At 44.7% G+C, this 16,093-nt stretch overlaps 1 protein-coding gene across 1 annotated transcript; it reads left to right on the top strand.

Moving 5' to 3' along the window:
• Positions 1–2,922, top strand: S100a8 (S100 calcium binding protein A8). The gene is made up of 3 exons (XM_027393384.2): positions 1–1,934; positions 2,420–2,581; positions 2,720–2,922. Exons 2-3 carry the CDS (start codon positions 2,441–2,443, stop codon positions 2,846–2,848), a joined length of 270 nt encoding a protein of 89 aa, XP_027249185.1. The 5' UTR covers positions 1–1,934; positions 2,420–2,440; the 3' UTR covers positions 2,849–2,922.
• Positions 2,923–16,093: the final 13,171 nt, after the last annotated feature.

Raw genomic sequence — 16,093 nt, 5'->3', positions numbered from 1 at the left:
TGATCCTGTAGTTGAACTTGCATTTCCCTAGTGGTTTACGATGCTGGGCATCCTTTCATGTGCTTATTGGCTGTTTGTAGAAAGTATGGAGAAATGTCTGCTTAAATCCCCCATTTCACTTCCCTTTTTTGGGACTGGTTTTATTGTCGATGTTGAATGGTTGGGGTTCTACTATTTTAAATATTAATCCCACATGACATACAAATACAAGTAATCTCTCCCTTTTCATGGGTTGAAGGTATATTATGCTTTTAATCTCTATACATTAATTGATGAAACTAAGGCTCAGAGGGTAATTAACTGGCTCAAGCTGGGTCACAGAGCTGGGCCACAGAGCTATAAAAGAAGTGGCTTTAATGAAATCTTCTGTACAGTGGAAACTGGAAGGAGAGAGGTTAATCTGTTCACTTCTCCAAGAAATTGTTACTTGGTTCATTATTGTAGCAACAACAAAAACAACAAAACAACCACCACCCAGGCAAAAGCAACTTAAGGAAGCATTTATCTGGGCTTCCAATTTCAGAACATATAGTCTGTCAGAACAGGGAATGCTTGGCAGAAGGAGCAGGAGGCAGCTGTTGCACTGTGTTCCGTCAGGAAGCAGAGAGCAAGGCTGCATTTACTCAGCGCTTCCTATGTCCTGTGGGAAGTACTGCCCACATTTAAGGGGGCTCTCCTTCCCTTAATTAATCACATTTAGACAATCCCTGGAAGACATGCCCAGAGATTTGGTTTCATGGTTTTCTGAATCCCATTGAGCTGATGATAGGCAACACCAACGGTCACAGCTCTGATGGCCTGGGTACTGGTGTGGCACAGGTTTGGTATCTGAGAACTTAGAGGAAGGAAAGAGGAGAGGAGCTTGTTCTTGTCAGTTCCCTGTTCTTGTCAGACCATGCTAGGACTCCGAAACTCTGACACAGCTGCTCTGGGAAATTGGGTGACTCCCTCCACCTTTCTTGACTGCAGCTTCCTCATCAGTACACAGGCTGGTTCAGTGCACTGCCTTCCTGATAGCCACTTAATTCAAGTGCCATTTCCTGGGGCTAGGGGATCGCTCCTATGAATTCCTAGAATTGGTCCCCCTTCTTCCCTTGGGCACGAGACACATATGGACTCTCCAAACACACTCTACCCCTCACCGTCCTAGAGTTGACTCCTCTCTTCATCCCAGGCTCCTGAGGTCCAAGGCACAGTAACCATTCTGAAATGTTGGAAGGTTCTCTACTGTGACCATACAGTGATTCAGTGGCTGCTGCAGGGTAGATAGACAGAAGACTAGCACTTATATCCCAAGGCTCAGGACATCCCTAGCTTCCAGAACAGAATGATCATGAAGGGCCATGCAGGTTAGGAACTGGTCCATCCTTTGGGAAGAAGCTTTCCCCACAAGACTCCACCCACCTATCCAGACAAGCTCACATCAGTACTCCAAACTACTGAAATCCAGAATCTCGGACCAGTGTTAAAGTTTCTGAGGTCTTTGATACTTGGAGAACCTGGCAGAAGCTGTCTCTTCTATGCACCCACACTCTCACAGCAGCACCTGTTTGAACACAAAGGTGATGGATCAGAAATGGCAACAGAGAGGAGGGCTAAGACTGGGAGTCTGTCTGGACACAGGGATGGGGTACCAAGGTCACAGAAAAGGACTGACTGCCATGCCTCATCCTGGTTCTTCCTGCTTGGCACTCTGCCTGGTAAATATTTTCCCTGCCCCAACACTTCCACTTCTTCAGATTCAGAAATACCTACTGTGCTCAGTGATTGCCACATGGGCCAGGTTGGGAAACAGAGGCTGTGGCAACCCTGGAAGGGAAGAGTGCTGTCTCCATAGCCTGAGGCTTCGGGCAACTGGCCAAGTTTTCCGCTATAAAAGCAGCTGACACTTTATCTTCACATGCCTTCTCTCAGCTCCGTCTCAGGGACATCAGGTAAGCAGAGCTGTGTGAGTCTGTCCCACACTGTGGACTTCCTTTGGGGAGGGTTGGGGGATGGAGTAGCCTTCTCTGAGAGGGCAAGGAAGCTTGGATTCGTCTGCAGCACAGATCAAACGCTTGAGGATGAAGGAGAATGGGGATGAGAAAGGAGTGCAGCCTTCTGGCAGTGTCTAGTAGAAGACAGAGTGTTGTGTGTGGAGTTTGCCACATTTGTGTGTGTGCGTGTGTGTGTGTGTGTGTGTGTGTGTGTGTGTGTGTGTGTGTGTGCGCGCAAGCATGCGTGTACGGAAGTTCCTCCAATGCTCCATCCTAGCCCTTCCCATCAGAGAGAGAGAGAGCCATTTTCAGGGTTTTGTAATCTGGGTGATATAGGCCAGGCCAAAGCTACTTCTTGGGTCACAAACCTTGTGAATATCTGCTCAGTCTTCATTCTGCCACTGGTAACTGCAGCACCCATCCCTTGGGGCTCTTCCTTTCAGGTGCGCAAATCTTTAGCTACAATGCCTTCTGAACTAGAGACAGCCTTGGAAAACATAGTTACCGTCTACCACCGGTATTCCGAGATGAAAGGGAATCACCATGCCCTCTACAGGGATGATTTGCAGAAACTGGTCACAACTGAGTGTCCTCAGTACATGCAGGTGAGGAGGTGCTGCATTCTTGGGTTTTCTAGTGATGCTGGGGTGGCTGGTCCTCTGTGCTGCTTTCTACAGAGAGCCTTTGCTTAGTGTTCTCTAAGAGCTTTACAGTCTGGCTTTCTCTCCCACTCTTCTTGACAGAAGAAGAATGCTGAAGCCTTGTTCAAAGAGTTGGACATCAATCAGGACAACGCAGTTAACTTCGAGGAGTTCCTTGTGTTGATGATAAAGATCGGTGTGGAAGCCCATAAAGAAAGCCACAAGGAGTGAGCTTCTGCTGAGCTTCTGGCCTGGGGCTGGGCCCATAGACAATGTCTACAGAATAATAAAGTTGTCATACCTCAGGCCTCTCTGAGTCTCTTGCCTTTACTAAGGGTTGGAAAACTGGAAGGAAGAAACCGTTGGTTTTGCCCTTACTGCTTACTGTTCTTCCCTCCTGTCCCAGGGACTGTCATTCTCCTCAGCACTCCCCAAAATTGTTCGGAGTCTCTTCTGGCCTCTGAAGTGGTTCTAGGATCTAAAAAAATGTAAACGTCTCTAACTTATATCTGATAGTTTTACTGGTTGGTCCTGAACGGGAGATTTGGGGACAGAGGAATGCTAGGCAAGCAGGTGCTGTGGGACCCAGCTTAGTTTCTAGTTAAATGCCTTAGATATGACTTTTTGGAAATTAGTGGGATAGGTATGAAGGGTGTGCATATGGGAATGGAGGAGGAGCAGAGGGGAGAGGGAGGGATGGAGGGAGGAAGGAGGGGAGGGAGGGAGGGAGAGAGAGGAGACCCATTCCCTGTCCTGTGGCAGGTGGATGTTCCTCAGTCAGATCTTCAGTGCTAGAAGGATACCATTTGGGCCCACATCTTGTGTCTCTTCATTTTCACTCCAAAATTCCAAACTCAGTTAAATGATACAGGGATGGATAGATAGGTCAATGCATTCCTAAAGCTCAAAGAAGAGCTCTGGTCATCTGTGCACTGGCTAACATCCCCATCATTAAATCTGTGGATTTCTCTAGGGCCTGGTACTATGAGAATGTTAGAGACCTTTCACCCGAGCTTAGCCATTGACCTGGATTTCTCTCTTTTTTTTAATTTAAAACTTTATTATTTTTAAATAAAATTTAAACTTCATATATGCTCTGTATTTACATCATTCTTCTCTTCTTTTCCCCCCTTTCAACCTCTCCTGTGTCATTCCCTCACTCCCTCTCAACTTCCTGCCACATTCATGGCCTCTTTGTTCCTTAATTATAATTGCTAAATGCATAAGTGACTAAACATGTAAATACAATGTGCTAGGTTCATTTAGCATTGCTGATGTGTATGTTTTTAGGGCTGACCACTTGGTACTGGGTAACCAAGCGAGGGGGCTCATCTTTGGTTGACTGATTCTCCCTCTCGGCAGTCATTAATTGCCCATAGCTCTTCACCTAGGGGTGTGACCCTATTCTCCCATTTTTATCACCATGCCAACTGGTGTCAGAACTGGTCAGGTCTTGTTTAGGCAGCCATATTGTTGAGATTTCACGGGGGCAGCTCTCCTGTCATATGTGGAAGACACAATCTCACAGCAGATGTTCTAGTCCCCTGACTCTTAACAGTATTTCTGAACCCTCTTCTGTGAAGTTTCCCAAGATTTTCATGTAGGGTTGTGCTACAAATGTGTCGGTTGTTGTTGGGACCCCAAAATCAGTTATTCTCTGCATGCATTCAACCAGTTATGGCTTCCGTAATATTCTCTGTTGCTAAACAAGCTTCTTTAATGAGGTGTGAGAGGTACACTTCTCTGTGGGAATAAGGATAATTATCTGGAATATGCTTAGAAATAATTTTGGTTTAGGAAAATGGCATCATAGGCCCTCCTCTAGGGTCTACCATAATCACAATATCAGCACGAATTCCCTCCTAGTGGCTAGGCCAGTAGATGGTTGTTGGTTGCTGCCACTAAGTGCCACTTTTGCACCATGGGGGATATCTTGCCATATTGGTCCTTGCTTTGGTTCACGGGCCTCACATATGGTTATGACTGTTGGTTGCTGGAGCTTCTACTTTAACTGAGGCTGCATATTTTCCTGGTCTCTCACAGTGCCAAGCCTTAGCTCTTCATGATCTCTTCATGCCTTCAAAACCAGTACCACTTGGGGAACTCTTACACATTACTAAGTTTGGTTGCCAGCATAAGGTACAGACTTGGCTCCCTCTGGACCAGTTTGTGTGTTGGCCCTGAGAAAACATGCCAGTCTTTTTTTTAATCACCGCTGACTTCTCAGCCTGAACTGACCATCACCAATTGTTCCAATAAAGCAAAGGTTTCACTGTAGTGGTGCTTAATTCAAAATATGGATTGATCCCAATGGAGTTTTTAAGTGACTCAAACTTTCCTCTGAAACCCCACAAGCCAAGCCTTTATCCTCTGCACCACTGTCAGCATTATCTCCTAAGTTCTCACAATAGCTTATTAAGCTCTGAAAACCCAGTGACTTTTCTAGCCCCCCAATTCCAAAGTCCTTATACAATGCTCTCCAAACATGGCCAGATCTGTCACAGCAATACTCCATGACCTGGTACCAATTTCTGTTTTATTTAGGTTTCTATTGTGGTGATAAAACATCATGACCAAAAGCAACTTAGGAAGCAGAGAGTTTTTTCAATATTACAGCTTGTAGTCCATCATCCAGGGAAGTCAGGACAGGAACTCAAGGCAGGAACCTGAAGCAGAGGTCTTGGAAGAACATTGCTTACTGCTTTGCTCCCCATGGTTTGCTCAGCCTACTTTCTTATATCAACCAGGACAAACAGCCCAGGGTGGCACTCAGTGATCTGGGCCTTCCCACATAAATGTCAGTCAAGAAAATGTCCCTCAAGTTTGCCTGTAGGGAAATTCTGTGGGGGATATTTTCTTAATTGATGTTCTTTTCCTCTAAATGACTCCAGCTTGTGTCAAGTTGACATTAAACTAACCTGCATAAGAGAGGTTTTTGCTATCTATGACCAGTGTGGAAATCATTATCAATCCAAGGGAAATATCTTCATTGAGTAAATAGATTTCCTGGTTTCTGAGGTTATTTCAGGTTAGGTACTCACATCTGAATATTCAGAACTAGATACCATAAATATGAGAGAACATGAGACATTTGTCTTTCTGGATGTGGGCCACCTTACTCAATATAATAGTTTCTAGTTCCATGTGTTTACCTGCAAACATCATTTTTATTTACAGCTGAATAGTATTGTATGGTTGTATATGCACCACATTTTTATTATCCATTCATCTGCTGAAATGTGTTTAGGTTGTTTCCATTTCCTAGCTATTGTGCATAGAGCAGCAATGAACATGGATGAGTGAGCATCTGTTGGGTAGGATGGAGAGTCCTTTGGTCACATGCTAAAGAGTGGTATGTAGAGGGCAAAAGGTCCTTGTGCACGCAGATAAGCAATGGAGAAGTCAGGAAAGTTAAACACATTGACATTCTTCTTCCTGGAATGCTGGGAATGGATGTAGTTTACAACCTGGTGATCTTTGCTGTCTGTCTGATGATCCAGGCTCTGCCCACATCTCCCAGAATTTATGTTTTACTTATCTCAGACCCTTTTCCCCTAAAACCTTGATTATTACTTGTTGTCCTTAAAATTCATTCATATGAGAGATGTCATTTGTACTTTACAGCAGCCTAAGTGATTCTCTCCCCCAAACAGAAGTACAGCTGAGTCACATGGTAGACTTACTTTGAGCTTTTGGAGAATTTTCCACACTGTTTTCCATAGTGGAGAACCAGTTTGTACAGCCAGCATCAGTGAATGAGTGTTCCCCTTTCTCCACATCCTTACCACCACTGAACATTGTAAGTTGTTTTGTTGATCTTTGCCATTCTGTCTAGGGTAAGAGGAAATCTCAAAGTTGTTTAAATTTACATTTCCCTAATTGCTAACAGTATTGAACACCTTTTTAAAAAATTTTTCAACACAGGGTATCATTGTATAGCCTTGGCTGTCCTAGAACTAGCTCTGTAGACCAGACTGACCTCAAACTCACAGAGATCTGTCTGCTTCTACCTCTTGAGTGCTGGGATTAGAGGCATGAGTCACCACTGACTGGTTTGAATATTTTTTGAGATATTTCTTAGCTACTTAATTTTTTTCTTTTGAGAATAATTTGTTTAGATCCATAACCCATTTTAAGAAAACTGCATCATTTTTTCTTAATTCTTCATATAGTCTGGATATTAATCTACCAGATATATAGCTGGCAAAGATTCTCTACTATCCCATGGGCTTCCCTTTCACTTGGTTGGTTGTTTCCTCCAGGCTAGGGCAGAACTGAAGCAAGACCTAGGTTTTTGGAACAGTGCAGGTGAGACCCACCAGACCAGAGTGATGTACAGGATGTGTGGCCTGGAATGGGCCGTGGGACAGAGGAGGGTACAGAAAGTCTTGGATTTGAGGAACTCACCAGACTGTCCCAGAGATCAGAATGAGAACCCTACTTAAGGCCTGCGGGTGATGAAGGCAGGTTAATGTCAGGTAAGCTGACCAGACTGGGATAGCACAAAGGATGCATGACCAGGGCCACACCTGAAGGTTGGGAAAGGTACTGGAAAGACTAAAAGATTATTTATTATTTATTATTATTATTATTATTATTATTATTATTATTATTGTGTGTGTGTGTATGTGTGTGTGTGTGTGTGTGTGTGTGTGTGAGAGAGAGAGAGAGAGAGAGAGAGAGAGAGAGAGAGAGGGAGAGAGAGAGAGAGAGAGACGTTCCTCTAGAGTCGTCATCACATTCTCAAAAGTGTCCAAGAAGGATCTACACCAAACCTGAAAACCAGAGTCAGACCCTCAGAGCCCATGTAAAAGCAGAAGGAGAGAATAGACCCCAGAGAGCTGGCCTCCACACACACATAGAGGTACATGCAGGCACATACTCTCATAACAGTAAAATTAAGAAAGTGCCACAGACTTCAAAAGCTTGAGAACTCCAGTCCCAGTTGGCTTTTGTAGTACAAGGCAGACTACTACTGTGGATGCATTTGGATAGGTGAGTAGAGCCTTTGGAAGAACCTGTGTTCCCAAGGGTTGGATCAGTTTCCACCTGCTGCTCCCAGCCCTTCGTGGCCTTGCTTTGGAATATTAGGTGTCCTGATCCCTGGGAGGTGGACACCAGCTAAGTCTGTCTGCCCTGAAGTAGCCACCTAGCCACTGTATGATTGCAGCAGGGACCCTTCTGGGTACTTATTCTGCTTAGACAGTTATTGTACTTTGGGTCTCTGAACCGAGCTGAAGAAAGGAACTGACTCTGAGGTGGCTGGGGTGAGGATTCTTTGGAGAATATGGATGTGTTTCATGCCCAGTAGTGGGAGAGGAGGAACCAGTTACACCGGGATTCACAAGGATGTACCATTACCTAAAGGCTAGTACAGTTCTCTTAGGTAATTAACCTACTGCCAGGAAGATGACTCGTTTCTGAGCACTAGACTTACTGTTCATAGGAGACATTAAATGCAAATGTAGAGGAGACAGCAATGCTTTCTTTTTTTCCTTTTCTTTTTATTACATTTTTCATTCAAATTAAAAATGATCTCATTTTACATACCAATTCCAGTTCCCTTTTCCTCCTGTCCTCCCATTTTCCCCACCAACCCCCCTCCCCCATCTCATCCACCATCCACTCCTCAGAAAGGGTGAGGCCTCCAATGGGGGGAATCATCGAAGTCTGTCACATCATTTGGGGCAGGACCCAGGCCCACCCCTCTGAATCTAGGCTGAGAGAGTATCCCTCCATAGGGAATGGGCTCCAAAAACAAGTTCATGCACTAGTGATAAATACTGGTTCCACTGCCAGAGGCTCAATAGACTGCCCAGCCCCTCTCCCCCAACTGACACCCACATTCAAGGGGCCTAGTTTGGTCCTATGCTGGTTCCCTAGCTGTCAGTCTGGAGTCTGTGAGCTCCCACTTGCTCAGGTCAGCTGTTTCTGTGGGTTTCCCCAGCATGGTCTTGACCCCTTTGCTCGTCACTCCTCCCTCTCTACAACTGGATTCTAGGAGTTCGGCTTAGTGCTTAGTTGTGGATCTCTGCTTCTGCTTCCATCAGCTACTGGATGAAGGCTCTAGGATAGCATTTAAGGTAGTCATCAGTCTCATTAAAGGGGGAGGGCATTTAAGGTAGACTCTCCACTATTGCTTAGATTCTTAGTTGGGGTCATCCTTGGTGCTTTCTTATTTATCAGTGTTTCAATCAATAACCAGGTGATGCAATCTGACAATCCAGGCAATGGTGGAGAGGATAACCTAAAAGCCCTTCCCCTAAAATGAGATTGATGACTTCTCTTTATGACATCCTAGAGCCCTCATCCAGTGGCTGATGGAAGCAGAGACAGACATCCACAGATACACATTGAGCTGAAATCGGGAATTTAGTTGAAGAGAGGGAGGAATGAAGAGCGAAGGGGTCTGTACCAGGTTGGAGAAACTCACAGGAACAGTTGGCCTGAACAAGGGAGAGCACATCGACCCCAGATGCTGTCGGGGAGGCCAGTACAAGACTGATCCAGACCCCTGAACATGGATGTCAATGAGGAGGCCTCTGCACTCCAGGGAGCCCCTGGTGGTGGATTAGTATTTTCTTCTTTCTACTCCTGGTGCAAGAAGGGACTTTGAGAGCCTATCCCACGTGAAGGGTTACACTCTGGACACATGGGGAATGGCCCAGACCCAGCACAGGAAGATCTGGTGGACTTTGCAGAGCCCCAGTTGAGGGCCCTACCCTGCCTGGGGAGTGGTGGGTGGATGGGGTGGGGGGTAGGTTGGGGGGGGGAGGAGGGATGGGGGTGAGGGGAGGGAGAGGGAGAAGGGACTTACATGTGAAATAAGCTTGTTCCCTAACTAGAACTAATAAATAAATTAAAAAAAAAGAAAAAAAAAGAAAAAAATAACCAGGTGATGATCAGCAGCATATTTGTGTAAACAGTGGGCAACCAGTCTCCTGAGAGTAAAGATTGGGACTAAATAGTTACAGGAGTGTAGTCACAGAAGAGGAAGTGGAAATACCATGTCTTTCAGGTAACTGGGCCCTAAACAGAGGGCTGACAAGAACACAGCCAGCCTCCCTTCTGCCCAGGGTCAGAGGCAACATGGCTACTGTCATGTCTCACTGTCATGCATTAACCAATCCTATACATCCCATGTGCCACATATTAGTCAGACCCATTGCTCTGTGAAATTCTCCACTCTACTCCTTACTCCCAAATATGTTAGGGACATTCTAGTCACTTGCTGCCAGTCCAAATCACAGGGTGAACAGGCTCTTTCAATCTAATTTTTCACACAAAGGGACATTACTTATTTCCTTGTAGCACAGCACCTTCTCTCTCTCTACCTCTTTCTTCTCCTAAGAACATTAAAAGAAGACACTTTTGTGGTGATACTTTGCTTGTACAAATAAAGCCCGTGTGAAGGCCAGAGAATGGAGCTTGCCACTAGCTAACTATAGACATCGCCACACACTTTGCTTTGTTTGGTGGGGTGGGGAGCCAAGATATTTCTTCAGATCCCCTCCATACTGTTGGCATTAGCAAACCTCTTGTATGAAGGAGGAGCCAATTAGACTCCATGCCATTCTCTCCAACCTTCTTTCTACTCCATCCCTAAAACCTAGCAGGGAAGTGAGAGGTAGGCGGTGATTTGATTTCTTCAGTTTTATGAAAGGATACCTTCTTTGATCATTCTCCTAGGCAGGGGCATGGGACACACTGCGTAATGCAGACAGAAGGGTAATTCAACTTGGAGAGGGACTCCTGTTAATCGTGCTCTATGCTTTTCTAATGCACAGTCCAAAAGTAAGTAGGTAGTGTCAAAGTAGCTCAGGGAGAAGATCAGAGAGGTTCTGGGTTCACCAAGACATATTCCAGGCCCCACTTAATACTGAGAGAGTATGATATATGGAAAACAGTTCCAGAATACACAGAAGGGAGCAACCCATATTCGCAGGGTGGTGGTGGCGGACTTGCTATCACTAGGTATTTGTGGGGGAGTGTACTCTTAGTAATGCTTGCCTTCAGTTGAAGTTTAGTGAGTTAGCTTTTTCTGAGCCCACCTAGATGAACCATAGGGAAAGTGGCCCAGATTGCCCTGTGAATGGGACACTAGTTTAGAGGATTTAGATTAACAAAAAGCTACCAAAAACTGATTCCAAGCTCATGGTTGGGCAGCAAAAGATGAGGTAAGGGAGACAGGTCCGTGATGCTCCATGGAGAAGTGGGCTAGGATTATTATAACAGACAACATTGTGGCCATCATAAGAACAAGAGTAAGGTAGGGCCTGTGGCTGGGAGCTTGGTGATTTGGTTTCTTGTTTCCTCAGTTGCAGAAGAAGAATAAGGTAGTGGGAAGTTGAGAAAAAGTGGCTTGACAGGAAACCTCATGTAACACTTGAACCACAGAGGAGACCTTGGCTCACCGATTGAGGCATATCCGGCCACTGAGATTTCCGGGGTCTGCAATTTTCCTGTCTATCCAGGTTCTCCACCCAAGGGTAAGTTCCATCAAGATTCTCCTGATTGTAATAATGGCCCAAAAGGGTAGAGAGAGGGTCTGGAATTGGACAACTAGTCTCCAGTAGCTGAGCACAAAGCGCTTATTCTAGTAGGGTATGTCTGCATGTAGTCTACCTGGGAAATGAGCCATTTTGGTTGGGTCCAGACCTCATCCCACCTGCTGACCTCCAAATTCAAATGGTTAAAGAGGGCCAGACAAGCTAACAGTGTTTATGGGGTTCCAGCTGTGCAGCTGTGTGAAAGAAAAAAAGTAATTTCCAACCTGAGAAAAGACAAATGGTGGCCGCTTCTTTCCTGCCATAATTTATCTGGAAGAAAAATTATGTTTCTTGTTCCTTGTCATCATTTGATACTCAAGAAAAGTGTTCTGTGAGGTAAGAAGATAAATAAGGACATGTTTTCTATCTGCTGGATAGGGTGATGTAGCTTACAGCTTGATCAAGATGGTTAGTCTCAGGCTGTCATGGTCATCACCTTGTTTAATGCTCAGTGAATCACTTAAGAATCTTAGATATTTGTTTTTCTTCCTCATATGTTTTTGAATATTCTTCCAGCCATCTTTTTAGGAGAAAAATCTTTGATGATTCTTTTACTAAAGAATTAAAGAACAATTTTGACATAGGCCCACTCTGCTTGTTGGTAAGTTTTCACTTTTTCTTGAGACACTATGGCAAAGTAATTTGTGTGTTTCTCATAACATCTGTGTGAGAGAAGGCATGCTGATTTCCATTTTGCTTATGAAGAGACCCAGAGAGGTCAAGAAACTTGAACAGCTGTTAACTAATCTGGCAAGGGCAGAGCAAGGACCAGACCCATGCTCATCATGGGTGGAAGAGGCTGCTTAATGTGTTCAGTGCTCTCTTCTATCTGGCTTTCTGTCTAGTGACTGGACAGGGTCAAGCTGCCCTCTCTCCCTCTGCTTCCTTCTCTAGCTTTTTTCTATCTCTCTCTTCAGTGCTTCTGCTGCCCAGGATGCTAAGCAGGTGCCAGTAAACTCATCTCTGGGGCTCTTTCTTCTACCCGAGACTCCACCCAAGATGCTCAGGGCCTGAAGTCCTGGTGAATCTTTCCTGGTGTGAGCAATCTTCCAGACAAGGATAATTTCCAGCACACGGAACAAGAAAATGGCATTTTGATTTCCCTAAATTCCTGGGGACTTCCCCACTCTTGCCCCAGGATGGAAGAACCTTCCTTCCAGTCTTCTTTGCGACACAAAGCATTGTTGGCTTAGCCATGCTTCACTGTGTTGGAGCACGCCCATACTCCAACAGCATATGCACAGCCCACTGTCAGTTTGGTGGGAATTCCGACAGCTATCTACAACCCAATTGGAGAAGGACAGCTCAGTACAGTTTACCTGAAGACATAAAGTTAGGCAGGTTTACACATTGCCAATGGTGTGTAAGGTAAGTATGTTGTTCAGTCTTACCCCACTACCCAGTTCATGGCTTTGGAATAGAGACTCTTATAAATGAGCATTCCCTGGCTGAAATTCCAAGTGCTGGGTTGACTTGTGTATTCTTTGTGGGGTGCCTGTCACACCCAGGTTAAACATGTTTGGGAGTTTTGCATCCAGAGGTATTTGATCAAAATGATCTGAACTGAGATGGCTGATAGTCTGGCATCACATGGTTGTCAGAAACATTCTTCCAGAAACAAACCAACAGATGTATTGCTGTGTGTGTAATCATACCTGGTATGGTCACACATGCCCTGGGAAAGCAGTATCCAATCTGTCATTAAGTCTAGTGGAGACATCCATACTACCATCTTGTCTTTTTAAGACTGTCAAGACTTAATGAACTTGGTAGTTATTTGAACCAGGATTCTCTGCTGCAGAAATGGTTGCATTTTGTTACTGTAACACTTCTTGATGTACATGGATAAATTTCTTAGGTATTGTAGAGAAACAGTGGGAGAAATCCAGAAGCTGGGCCCCCTACTGGTTACAAACAACGGAACTGCTAAAGGGCCCTCTTTAGCTTCTTGTAGTCGTTTCCTACCTGGGTAGATGGGATTTCGGAGGAGGGCATTGCTCCAGGTCCAGTCAGCCTGTCTGTTGTAGGAGCTTCCTGTTTTAGTGAATTGTGTTCTGGCTTTGGCTTCACAGTTAAGCACTGAGAGCTCTATTAGTCCAGGTGTATTATGCATCTGAGAGACAAGCCTTGTTCATCAGATCCAAGGAAGTCTGAGGGCACGTGGAATTAACTTGCTTTGTTCTGTGTAGAGAGATTTGTCCCCACATGACTCCCTGACCTGGTGATCTCAGTGTCCTTGGTGTATAAAACCCAAGGAATGCTTTTGGAGACTCTCGGTTCCTATGCTTCATGGGACGTGTGCAGATGCAACTCTATCTGCTTTGGGTGGTTCTGAGGGATTGGCTTGCCACAAATTCTAGTTTCTCATTGTTGGTTCAAGCTTTGCTTAAACTGGTGAGAGAGTTTGTCTTACTAGCTTCCTGTAAGTGTCAAAGCAGCCAGAGCTACAGAGATGCCCCACAGATGCCTGGCTCCAAGCTAGTCCCAAGTACTTGGTGGCTTCTCAGCCATGGGGCATGTATTTTGGCAAGCACCTTGCTCCCAGAATGGAGCCAAGAGGCTCCTTGACTGACTTCAGCATTTTGGTATTCTTCACCGTGGTGAACTCAGTGTTATTGCTGAGAAAGGCGTATGGCCTTATTCACTCTAAAGTTTCAGAGGGTAGCCATTGGTGCCAGTTTGTTCCTGAACTTGGCATAGAGCTTTTCACACAGTGACCTATAGAATTATTTTGCTTAGTCAATCTTATTTTCAGTTTAAAAATATTTGAGAGCACCATGTAATTTTGTGTCCTCATTTTCTGATCTGCAAACAGACACCTTAAATGGAAATTAAAAAATCAAATTAAGTATGTGCAAAATATAGTAATTATGCATGCCATTTAACTCACAAAGTATATTTTCTAGAACATTTTCTTAGGATTTAGAATAGACACCAGAAGAAAATATGACTGAATTCAGCAATCAACTACTTACACATCTAAAGAGAGCAACAATTCAAGCCTGTCTATGAGGACAGGGCTTTAAGAGGAAAACTGGAAATTAACTGCATTAAGACAAAGACTAGGGAGAAAAAAAAAATCAAGATTGGATCTGACAGAAGTATGTCTATGTCTTACAAAAATCATTTTTTAAAAAAAGGTTGAGATGGTATTTTCTGAAGTAAAAATTTATCCTGTGATGTGGTAGACTTTGGGGAGCCCCTTTTGAGGGCCTTACCCTGCCTGGGGAGTGGAGGGGGGATGGCTAGGGGTAGGTGGGATGTTTCGGGGGAGGGGAGGGAGAGGGAGAAGGGATTGACATCTGAAGCAAACTTGTTCCTAATTTGAACGAATAAAATAAAAAATTATCCTTATTTTAGAGAGTTTTATAACAAAGGTTTTGGAGATAGGTGAGTTGGACACTTGGAAAAATTACTTCACTTCTGCAAACTCATTCTTCATTGCAAAATGGACATCTGACCAGCCCCAACCCCAAGACTGACTCACAGGTTGAAGAAGGCTTTTTTGCAAGGTGGTGTCTGGTGTGTTGCAAGTGCCCCAAACTTTACTTCTTAACAAATGGGGATTCTTGTAGATTTATACAAAAGTTAAGAAGGCACCACAGACAGTTCCCACACACCTCTGCTTGATTTCTTGTGTTATTTAACATGCATTACATTTGTCAAAATGGATCAATCACCATTGATACATTATTTTAAAAATTCCTTTCATTCACACTTACTTAGCTTTCAGCTGAAGCCTCTGCCTTTCCAGGATTCCAAGTTCACTTGGATTGTTTTTAATGTCATCATTTTTTTTTTTTTGTAGCAATCAACATTCAGAAAGTGCCTCTCCCTGTCCTTCACTTCCCAGCAGTAAGGCTTGCTGTCTTGGCCATTGACAGGGAGCAAGGGTGGATCTGAACATGGAAGCTGGGTCCTGCCCTTGTGTGAGAACTTTCGGAGGCCTTGGGTATAGGTGAGTGGCAGTGCCCGAGGCTTCAGACTGGCACCAGGGTGAGATGCAGGTGAGTCAAACCTGCGCAGCAGTTGTTGAATCAAAGTCCCACTGGAAGCTGTTCTTGAGCACTGTTCTTCAATCATTTCAAAATGAATCAAAGAAGATTTTTTTTTTTCACCAAAAGCCTTATGGAAACTTCCTTGTCTAGTGTTGCTCACTAGTCCTTGTTTCTTCCCATAATTCATGTTTGTGTGTTGAGGAGTAAGTGTCCTCACTTACAGCTCCAGAGGATTGTGATTGTAGGTGGCCACTTTGCAATCACAGGGTGCTGGAAGTCACAGTCTGTCACTTGACCTAGCACTTCTGGCCTGATGCTGCTCTTTGGGCTGAAGTAGATCTGCGATTGCATTGCCACCTGCACCTTTCTCAGCACTAAGTATTCAGTCTCTTGCCCTTCAGGGGGACATTTCCAGCAGGCTATTTGTACACTACAAGCCAAGCTCGGCAATCAGCAGAAGGATATGGATTCAGCAGAACAATAGCCAGAGGCCCCTGATGTGAGAACACTTGGGAACCTCCATCATTTTGACGTGGCCAACACAAGAAGCCTTCACAGTTGAAAGAGCAAGCTAAACTACAGACATCAGAAGGCTCTGATTTCTCACATTGTCTAACATGGCACTGGGCATGCAGAAATGAAGCGCCTATCCCTCCAGAACTCAGTCTGAAGAAACCTTTCTTCAGTCCAATGAAGGGGACAAAAGATGCTTCTCTTCCGAGTTTCCGGGCCATCTTGGGTTTACCACCTAGTTCTCCTTATGTTTGCACTTAGGCTGGTGTTGAGAATATGTATTTGGTTGTCTGTCACCCATTTGATGAAGGGCGTCGAGCTGGTGTGGGTCTGCCAATGTCTGACAAATGACCAGGCTCAGTGACCCTCTGCAATAACTCCCTAAGAGCCCTCCAAGCCTTTACTCCGGAATTCCC

This window comes from Cricetulus griseus (genome assembly GCF_003668045.3).
Source record: "Cricetulus griseus strain 17A/GY chromosome 1 unlocalized genomic scaffold, alternate assembly CriGri-PICRH-1.0 chr1_0, whole genome shotgun sequence".
Lineage (NCBI taxonomy): Eukaryota > Metazoa > Chordata > Mammalia > Rodentia > Cricetidae > Cricetulus > Cricetulus griseus.
Note: the sequence above shows the minus strand (reverse complement) of the source record. Positions and strands in the feature narration are given on the sequence as shown.